Source organism: Lathyrus oleraceus, chromosome 3, assembly GCF_024323335.1.
Source record: "Lathyrus oleraceus cultivar Zhongwan6 chromosome 3, CAAS_Psat_ZW6_1.0, whole genome shotgun sequence".
NCBI classification, from domain to species: Eukaryota; Viridiplantae; Streptophyta; class Magnoliopsida; order Fabales; family Fabaceae; genus Lathyrus; species Lathyrus oleraceus.
In genome coordinates this window covers 267,370,834-267,381,686 of record NC_066581.1, presented here as the reverse complement: position 1 = coordinate 267,381,686, position 10,853 = coordinate 267,370,834, and the positions used below count along the sequence as shown (strand labels likewise).

General features: G+C 31.8%; 1 protein-coding gene across 6 annotated transcripts; it reads left to right on the top strand.

Annotated features, from left to right (window-relative positions):
- Nucleotides 1-744: 744 nt before the first annotated feature.
- LOC127126865 (COP9 signalosome complex subunit 7) lies at nt 745-6,552 on the top strand. Of its 6 annotated transcripts, none has more exons than XM_051055870.1 (9): nt 745-1,126; nt 1,655-1,730; nt 2,314-2,402; nt 2,663-2,752; nt 4,377-4,421; nt 4,510-4,580; nt 4,726-4,861; nt 5,734-5,825; nt 6,149-6,552. In XM_051055870.1, the coding sequence occupies exons 1-9, from the start codon at nt 965-967 to the stop codon at nt 6,168-6,170; spliced, it is 783 nt and encodes a 260-aa protein (XP_050911827.1). In that variant the 5' UTR covers nt 745-964; the 3' UTR covers nt 6,171-6,552. The 6 variants fall into 6 exon arrangements, with proteins under 6 accessions (XP_050911827.1, XP_050911828.1, XP_050911831.1 ...); XM_051055871.1 differs by having other exon boundaries at nt 6,060-6,276; XM_051055874.1 differs by having other exon boundaries at nt 5,717-5,825; nt 6,149-6,276.
- The last annotated feature ends 4,301 nt before the right edge of the window (nt 6,553-10,853 follow it).

Below are 10,853 nucleotides of genomic sequence, written 5' to 3'. Positions count from 1 at the left end.
TATACGGTTACAAATTTACTATATATAAGTTTACTATTGATTCAAATATTTTTCAATTTATAAAAGTATTAAAATAAAAAAAATAAAAAAATAAAATAAAGTTTAAGAATTAGAATTAAAAAAGCTATTTTATAATAAATTATAAATAAATGAATGATTAAAAAATATATATACTTTAAAAGTTTGGTAAGTGTATCTTTAGTTTTTATTTAAAAAAAATCAAGACTAATTTTAAAGATGATAATTTTTATTAATGTGTTTGATTATTTTTAAAATAGATTTGACTAAATTAAAAAAAAAATTAAAGTGTATATATATGATTTTTTTTTAAAATTAAAATTTATATACGAAAATAAATTTATTATTGATTCAAATATTTTTATAAATAATGTTAAAACAAAAATAATATTTATATATAAAAAAATATATTTTGTTGATTAAAATATTTTTATGTAACAAAATAATTATAGACAAATGCTTATTATCTTTTTTAAAAATAATAATTTTTTTGAATAAATAATTTAATTTATTTTTATTATATTTTATAATAAAATACACGTAACATTCGAGTGCCGTAGACTTGAATATTTTACTAATAGTTAATTAAATAATCATTGACTTAGTTAAAATTTGATGTCAAAATAAATTTGGATAGCTGATGTCATATTATATATATATATATATAAATAAAGATGTTATTAGCAAAACATATATATTTTGCAAAATGTTCATTTTTTGAGGGACGATATTATAGAGAAAAAAAATCATAGAGAAAAACATGTCTTTACGCTTCATCATCTGTTAAATACAAAGCTCTTAAAACCAATTTTTTTTTTTTTATCTAAGAGTGCTTAAAATTCTCAACCGAAAGTGAAACCCTAAATCAAAAACCCTTTCGGATTTTCCCTCAATCGAATTGATTTTCCTCTCGAAAACCCTAGTTCCTCGTTCATCATTCTAGAAGATGGACATCGAACAGAGCCAATCGGATCTCATCGATCACTTCGTCAAGCAAGCCTCTGCTGCATCAAACGCTCCCGCGCTCTCTTCCGTCATTGTCGATGCAACTTCTCACCCTTTGCTCTTTGCCTTCTCTGAGATTCTCGCTCTCCCCAATGTTCTTCAGGTTTTACCCAATCTCTCTCTGTCTTTCATTATTTTCCGTTGTTTTTGTTGTTTATTTTTGATATAGAATGATTTGTTCATAAGTGTTCTGTTAATCAATTGCAAAGATGTTTTCGTATTTTCTGTTTATTAATATAAATTGTTTCACGTTTTTTGTGTTTGCTGTGATTATGAACGAGTGAGGTACTGTGGAACCCTATCGTATATGTCGGCTAATTTTTTTCAATGACTTTTTTTGGTATTATACTTTATGGTGCATTATATTGCTAAGTGGCTTTCTGATGTTATAATGAATTTTGAGGTAGCATTGGAACTTCTAAGTAACTTGAGGAGTATATTTTTTTGTCAATAAATTTGCAACAAATGACGATTTGGATAGAAGCATGGGAATGGGTAGAACAATATGGGGAAGTTGATCCATGTAGCCGCCGCCTAGTGGGATTTGGCATGGTTGTTGTTGTAAATGTAAATTTGCAATAGATGCCGATGTGTGTGTCCTAAAATTTTTTTGACTCTAATTCTTTTGCAGCTTGAAGCAACTGATAAGAAGTTATACCTTGATATGCTTAGGCTGTTTGCACATGGAATATGGAGTGACTACAAGAGTAAGTATATTGATTGATATTTCTGTTTATCTTTCTCTCCATGCACGTTTGTGTGGTGGGTGTTTTCTGGCATTCGCTGATGTTTTTCCTCTTCCATTGTTACCTTAAACAAATTTTCTAGGAACTGTTCTTTACAGTACCATGACACGTGATTTGTGATTTTCAAATTTATTATTATTTCGTTGTCGGGGTATTAATGTCTTGAGATATTAAGTTGTAACTTTTGTAAAGACTGCCATAGCAGGGGGGTGTATAATTAATAAATAGGTAACTATGTTTATACTTATTTCATAAAAAAGTTGTGGTTAGTATTTCAGACTTACTGCACATACAGACTTTTGTATGCATACCAGCAGGAGCATATTTTTTTCATTTGGAATTGCTTAATTTCCTGTCCCACTATTTTGAAAATCACTACGTGTGTCTTGAGATTAAATAATTTACCGCTTTATTTTATGCTTTGTAAATATCAGTAGTGAGATCTGTACATTCATCTTCATTCATGATTCCTATTTCTTTTACCATTTATGTGAAAATGCAAAAAATTTAACGGTGTTCATTAAATTTTTTGAATGGCTTATAGGTAATGCTGACCGTCTTCCACAATTGACACCTGATCAGATCCTAAAGCTTAAGCAACTTACGGTTCTTACACTCGCTGAGACATACAAGGTATTGCCTATCAATTCATAGTTGGTGGCTACACTTTGTGGTTGAGTTCTGTTCATGGTCTCTGCGATATTTTGTTCAGGACTGTTTTGATTTTGTATTGGACTGTTTCATCTTATTCATCATTTTAAATTGCATTTTTACCTTCAATGTAATTATTTAGAAGATAATTTGATTTATTAACATTCTGTGTTTTTAATTTGAATTTTGTTACTGCCATATGATTTTACAATTCTATATTTACAACTTCAACTGTTTTTCAGGTATTACCCTATGACCAATTGATGCAGGAGCTCGATGTGACAAATGTTCGCGAGCTTGAAGATTTTCTGATTAATGAGTGCATGTATGCGGTAAGAACCATTTTCTTTTGATCCTTGCATGCTGCAAACATTCTCATGCGAGGCATTAGCGTGTCAGTGTGATCCTTGCATGCCGTGAGGCAGCAACCCTGAGTGATTATGGTTTTACCCCCATGTTTTGTGTGAGACCTGAGTAACTTATGAATTATGATGATGATTTAAATTTGGTGTTATGATTTTCTCTTTTGGAATTATTTAGTTGTTTATGTATATGTCTTTTGTATGACTTTTATGTTATGAATTAGAGATGCGGTCTGCAGAGCTTCGGAAATCTCTTTGCCAGAGGCCTCAACAAGTGTTTTTAAATACTGGTATTCTGTAATGAATTTAAACAAACCACTATTTTTTCATGATACATGATTTAGTACAATGTATAGCCAAATAGAGGCTATAATAACACTATAGATTAGCTGAATTATAAAAACCGATATTTTCTATGATCTGCGACTTGACAATACCGCCCTCAACACACTCTAAATACCCCTCACTCTCAACCCCTCTTATTCATATCGCCTAACATATCTTTTTATAAAAAAATGATGGAGGAGGAATATTAAATACGGGAAGGGTGGGAGACATTCCCCAAGCTTCAACATACTCTCAAATGACAAGATAGCTCTCCATAATTCTCAACCTCTCTTATTCATAATTAACACATGATTTCTTCTAACTTTCTCAACCCCCTAACTCCCATTTTCACAAAAATTGGGAAGGAAGAGTATTATTATTTATTATTTGAGAGGGGGGGAGGCACTGGACATCACATTCTCCAATGTGATTCAAAATCGGGAAGGAAGAGTATTCCGTCTCATAAAAAATGTCCTATTTGAACATTACACGGATCTTAAGGAAATGATTGGATGTATTGGTTTTGATGATAAAACTAATATCATTTACTAGAATATCCCTATTAATTGTAGTTAAAAGAGTGATTGGATAAAGTAAAAGTTAATAATGAAGGGTATGATAGTGGGAAAATAATAATAAATGCTGCATTGATATTGTAAAAGGACAATTATTCTGAGACAAGAAAAAAGTGCAAATGAGACACTTTTTATGAGATGGAGGGAGGATTATTTACAATGCTAGATAGTTGCTACTGTACTTAACATCCTAACTAGATAAACTCACCCATTTACCACCAATCATATCATTAACAAGAACCTAACATTCACCCAGTTACAACTGATTCCAGGTCTGTTTATAGCTGATAGCAGTAAATGTTCAAATCTGGTAGCATACAACATAATCTTGAAATGCACTTCTAAACTATTTTCTTTCAAACATTTAAACTATACATTCATAGAGTACAGTTACTCTAACCGGGTTTGAGAAGCAGTACTGTAGTTTTTATTTTATTGGTCTCTGTTTGAAGGTTAACAAATTAACAGGGGGGTTGAATAAAGAACAAATGATTATATTATAGCATGTGACATCTATATACCGTTTTGATTGTTTCTTTTTGATGCTTGATTTAGTTGGTAGTTTTTTTTGGATTCTTATTTTTATCTTGTCTTTCTCCTAAAGATGTTGCATTGTCAGATTATTGAAGTATTAATTAACTTGGAAACTTTTATTTGGAAGACACCTTTCTAACTTTTCTTGCTATTATCAGGGAATAGTCCGAGGGAAGCTGGATCAGCTGCGGCGATGCTTCGAGGTCCTAGCTCAATATCATTTTTTCCGGTTGTAGTAAAATTAAATTGTATCTGTTAGGAGTTTCTTTGATCATTGAGGGTGATTTTCAGGTCCAATTTGCAGCAGGTAGGGACTTGAGGCCTGGTCAACTGGGGAGTATGATCCAGACACTCTCCAACTGGTAATCTATTTCTTTTCAAATAGGGTCTTGTGTGGCCTGTGCTCTTGTCATTATCACCATACCAATCACTCTTACCTGAAAAAGGATCTGATTTTGGACTATGACCACTTTCCACTAAAATTTTATTCATGACTGGGAAACACAGGTTATCTACATCAGAAAATATGCTCGTTTCAATTCAAGATAAGATAAAATGGGCTGATTCAATGAGTGAAAACGACAAGAAGCACCGGAAGGACGTGGAAGAGAAGGTTGATGAAGTAAAGAAGACCCTTTTCAAGGTCGGTTGGATTTATTTTTACAGCATTTCTTTGTCAGAATTTTTATTCTTAAATATTGGTGAGAAAACGTCATGTTGAAAAGCTTGCCTGTATGTTTGATATTGTACACAATTTCCCATTTACTTTGCTCTCTGTTCTAGAATTGATATCCCTACCCTAGTTTATGCTTTTGACTAAAGCAAAATGGTTTTGTTTAAAAGGTTTTTACTTAAAAGTTGGAATTTTATTTATCTCTTTATTTATCTGTATGTGTTCTGTGAATGTGGCATGACTATCTAGTGGATATATTACGCAAGCTGGAATTCTCTTGTCGGTACTATTGCCAATGTAAAAGGAATATATTATGCAAATAGACATTTTATTTTGACTTCATAGAATTCTTGGCGTGGACTTTTATCTTTGCCAAATAATATGTTAATTTTGTTGTATGAGTCGAAGCCAAATCCATATTTGTGTTTCCTCTTAGCTTCTTACCCAATGATTTGTTCTACATTTTGTTTTTAATCTTAGCCAATGACTAGTTAGAAGGGATGAGGAAGTAAAGCGTATTTATCGCAGAAAAGTTGTAGGTAAAAAATGACCGTTGTAGTATTTATATTATAAAGCCATGCATAGGAAGTCTGAATATTACGATCTTAATGACTTCAACTTTAAAGTTATGACGGCAAATCTGCTGCAGAAACAGCTCCCCTTGTTCTTTACTAATCAAAATAACGTCTGGTCAAGTTTTTAGCCCTTCATAATTGCTTTATGTTGCCTTCAACTTCAAGGCTATCCTATGTGATCTGAAATATCTGTTGTTCTTTATAATTGGGATATATTGGTCGATGTGTCTTACTTACATTGTGGCAGAAGTTACACACTGTGAGCAGGCCGACATCGACTTCCGAGGGCATGAGGAGGAGATCTGCTCTGAATCTGGTGGAGTGATGGATTTCGAAGAAGAACGAAGCCGACCAAAGAGGTAATTTCAGAAAACTTTTATCAGTCAAGTATTTGATCAGTTATCTTAATAAAATTTGACTCTAGTTGAAAATGGCCATAAAATCACCTAAATGTATTTACATATTTTCGGTTTCTGACTGGTTTATCATCTTCAATGGATGAATGAAGCTAGTGTTACTTGATTATTGCTGTCATGTTTGTATTAAACTTGTGACTAAACATCTGTACATCAATGGGACTGAGATGATATCAGATATGGATAAAGGAGATCTGCTCTGTCACATCGTCTATTTCAAGCTAGAATATTCCTAGTCATAAGATTCTTGGCTTCAAAATTTGCAGGAGGCGGCATCCGATATCTTGAGGTTTGTAGTAGATAAAGGAGCTTCAATGAATTGGGTGTTTTAGTTGCTTGCCGGACTTTTATCCATGGCATGCGTCAATTGAGAATATCAGCTTTTGGAGTCAAGTCTGTCACACCACAAAGCGAGATAGGAACAAGGAACAAAAAGAAACACCATTAATTTCTTTGAGGTTGTATTTTGGAAATTGACAGTACTTCTGGAACCATTGTTCATACTATATTTTACTGCGTTGATTAGAACAAGCTGAGGTGGTGGCGCGGCTTTTTTATTTTAGGTTGCTAGATGGTCTAGTTTTATTTTGTTTTCTGCTTCATTTATACTTCCTCTATTGAATTGCTATACTTTCTACTGAATATATATATTCCCAAAGTTACATATTTATCGGGACGGGTTGCATAGATCAGTCTACTGATAGGAGGAATAGTTTCTTTTGAGAATCCCTACTTTTTTCTCCATTTGCCAAGTTGATAGATCGGATGAAACAATACAGTATGAGATAGCTGACTCCAACGAGACAGAAACACGTATATCATTTATTCAAATAAGTATTTCAATATTTTCTAAATAGGCATTATTTCTGTCCTACCAAATGCTATATGCATGAGACTTTTATCTATCCACTGCTTCTTTAGGTGCCACTTTTAGATGGTTAAGATGCGGTTCACTAGTGTTCCACATGGTTACTCCGTAATAAGGTCTTACTTGAAAGTGAGTGTTTTTATTTATGGCGTGTCTTTTGGACTTTTTCAAAGTAAAATCTTGGTCTTGGATGCTATGTAAGATATAAGGAGCAAGACACGTTCTTTCTCGAATTGCCATTTCCCCCCTAATCCTAGCTAATAGAAACATGAATTTTGCTAACAAGGGTCTTTAAAGAAACAAAGATAGTAAATTTATTCTACAATTTGTGTTGAAAATGGCAAATTTTAAAACTTAAGGCTTTCAACTTTTAAAAACTATATTAATATCAATATTTATTTGTTTAATTTAAAAATATCACAATAAATTGTCTCATTTCTATCTTTATATTTAATCTTTATACAACAGAAGTATATAAAAATAATTTATTTAATCATTTCACATGTAAGTATAGAACTTCATCATATTCTATTAATTTGTGCTGGATTAAATATTTTTATATTATTTTAAATAATTTTTAATATTTAAAAACATATTATAATATATTTTTTAAAAATATATTTTTTTAAAATATATTTTTTAAAAATAATATAGTAATTAAAAATGTAATATATTTATAGTAACATCTTTTATAAATTATATTTATAATAAGTATTATAAGATTTAATTTTATAAAAAATAATATATTAATAATTTGTTTAATAAATTCAAAAAATTTCTTGGAATAATATCTTCGAATGCCCAATACACACCAAACACTTGTAAATGAGTTAACTTCTACATTAATGAAAGAGTGAGTAAGTAGGTTAAGTTTTCAGACAATCTATATGATGCATTTCGATATCATGATAGTGTGTATTTCACAATTTAGTGAATATCGCATAGGTTAACTTCCATATTAACCCTCATGATACAATAAACTTTTCTCTTTGGCAATATTATTTTATTATAAATTAATCCTTATATAATTCAATAAAACTATGATCACAAAATACCAATACAATCCAATTAAACCACACTTATTTAATTCAATATATTTTAAGTTGAAATGTAAACCATGTATTGTTCACAAAATACAAACTAAAATACAAATCAAAATAGAAAGAAAATATTGGCTACCGAGTATATCTAACCTCCGGTTCTTCCGCTGTCTCTTGTAATGCAAGGCATTCTGTGCCTCAACTATCATTGCCTCTACAACGACATTCCCATGAGTGCCTTCTTGAAACTCTCTTATCTCTATTTACACTTGTCTAATAGCCACAATACACAAACATGCATGTAACACATCAACATGATCTGTCCAAGCTTGCTCCACATATAATACCTCATCATGAGTTGATCTAAGTGGCTTTCCCTCTGCATCCGGTGTTATGTAAGGATGTGGCACTCTGAAAAATATTGAATGTAGCCGAATGCAGAACTCCATGGATGAGGATCCGACACACTCCATACATCTTTTGGAACCGTATGGTCAAGGTACTCCATAATATCTCATCAACATTTTTGCAGAGGACTTTGGGAGGAACAACAACGATAAGGGCTCTAGGAATACCTTGCAGATACTCGAACTAGAGAATGACTCACTTATGTAGATGTTGATACATCAGTCGTGACCTATAAGCCAACCATTCAGAGTAGACAGATATCTGATTAAAATGTGCGTCTAACAATGATCGTTGTACGGTGTGAAGTTTATATCATCTACCGCAACATAGTTAAGATAAACTCTAAACGGCTCGGTCACATGATTTTCTCTAAGCGAATGAAGGAGCAAGCACGTGGCACAACCTCGTCATTGTCATCCACATATGCCCAACCAGAGAGGCGTAGAAAATGTTGGATCCATGCTTAAAAATGGTTCAAATGAAATATTAATAACGACATATAATATGCGTTATGAAATATTACTAACAGTAAATGTGCAAATATATCATTGTAAATAGGGTGTTGCTTGTTGTCATCTATCTAGTCTTTCATAAATAATCTTCACATAAAGCTGTAGAGGTAAACCAAAATAAAGACCCCTAATTGTACTCATAAATCCCGTCAAAGTCAATGAAATATTTCAGATAGACGACATTGACATAGTATGCACTTTTGTGCACGGATATGGACGTGTAAACTAGATACAAGATGTATGGCCTTAATGCACATACTCTATGATGTACTACACATGCATCATCACCATTAGCCTAAAGTGCCGCATCCAATTGGTATATGTATAACCTCTTTAGAAATTTAAACTTGACATGACATCCTTTAGTGTCATCCATCTCTTGTTGGGAATCACCAGGGCCGGATCCCAAACATTGCACAATCATATCCAGTACCTCAAGTCTAGTGAGTCGGGAGTAGTTTAAAAATATCCCCCTGATCAGAAGATGTAGGAGGGATGACACATCATTAAGTGTGATGGACACATCACCGATTGGAAGATGGAATGAACTATGAGTCTCATATCTCGTTGAAAGTAGACAACAAACCATGGTGAATAAATATATACGCAATCTTGGATAAATCTTTCAACCCAAATAATTGCATGACATATGTAAATCATGGTTCATCAAGTTGTGGATGCTTCACAATTTTCCTACCATGATTGATACAATTCAGTGACACACTTAAAATGTCAATGTCAGAATGTTCACATCTTATAACATGGTATGGAATACAAATTCATTTCACCTCTTCATCCCACACATGCCTCAAAACATGATTTGCATACAGACAAAGTAGTGAGGTGTTTGAGGAGCCTCTTCGATAAACATCAAGAACAACAACTAGTAGGACTTCTGGGACATCACAAGCAGGAACAAGAGACTCATGTCTTCGGGAGAACAATGCCGAAGACACGTGAACTCCGAAAGACGATGCTCCAACATCAAATAAAATGACACTAATGACTGACCGAAAGAGTTTAGCTCTTTTTCTCCGAACAAAAGCATGATGAGTCACTCTACCATGCCTCATTTTGTCTACATTTAAATTTATTGAATTATCAATATATTTAAATTATATAACTTAAATATAATAATCATTTAATATTTAAAAAAATAGTTTTTAAATAAAATTCTAAAAGAGTATTGCTCTTATTTTTTCAATTTTTTTAATATTTCCTTTTTATATAATTGATGAAAAACAATATTATAAAGTTATAAATAATTTTTCTTTCCTATATAAAATTAATTATATTTTGTAATTAATGTGAAATGTTCATAATATCTTAAAATTTGAGACGGATGACTATTGATTTTTAAACGAATTTTATAAAATTTATGGGGTTCACATAAATTTGTGGGTCTCATTTAAAATTTGGCCAATAAAGAATGTACAAAAATGTGAGTCGCTATTACTCTTGCATGATGATATTCCATAAATTATCCATAATCATTAGGCAACCGAATAGTTCAATTAACTGATACTAATTAATTATCAATCATGATAATCCGTGAATGTTAAGATAACAGTGATAATAATTCTTTTATAAGAGAAAGGGAAGTGATAATTCAATTGTAAAGGGGGTAGTAGGTCAAGCTATTTTTAGGTCATATTCTAAAATTGGTTGATCCCATATTTTTCTTAATACTAGTACTATAAGTTTAGATATAAAGATGAAAAATCATTGTGTTTCCCACTCATGCTATATATAATTTTTTATAGTTAGTTATTCATGCGAATGACGTATTTACGCCTAATAAAGGTGACGCTCTTTTATTGAATCCTAGTTCTCATTAAAATTTTAAATTATTTCTATTTTTTTTAAATAACCAAGATTTTTAAATTTAACTAAAATAATTAATATTTTAAATTATTTACCAAATTAATAATGTTTCAAATAAAAAAAAGACCGGCAAGAGAAATAACAACTCAAAGTGGCACATGCGTTGAAAAATTGAACCCATGTACCATTGCCTGTGACGATTGCATGTATGTGATGCCACAATAAGTGACGCATGCATGCATCCTATAGGAGTATGCTATATGCAGTGGCTACTGTTTTGTTTAGGAATTCTATAAATACAATTTTCCCTCCCCATCAT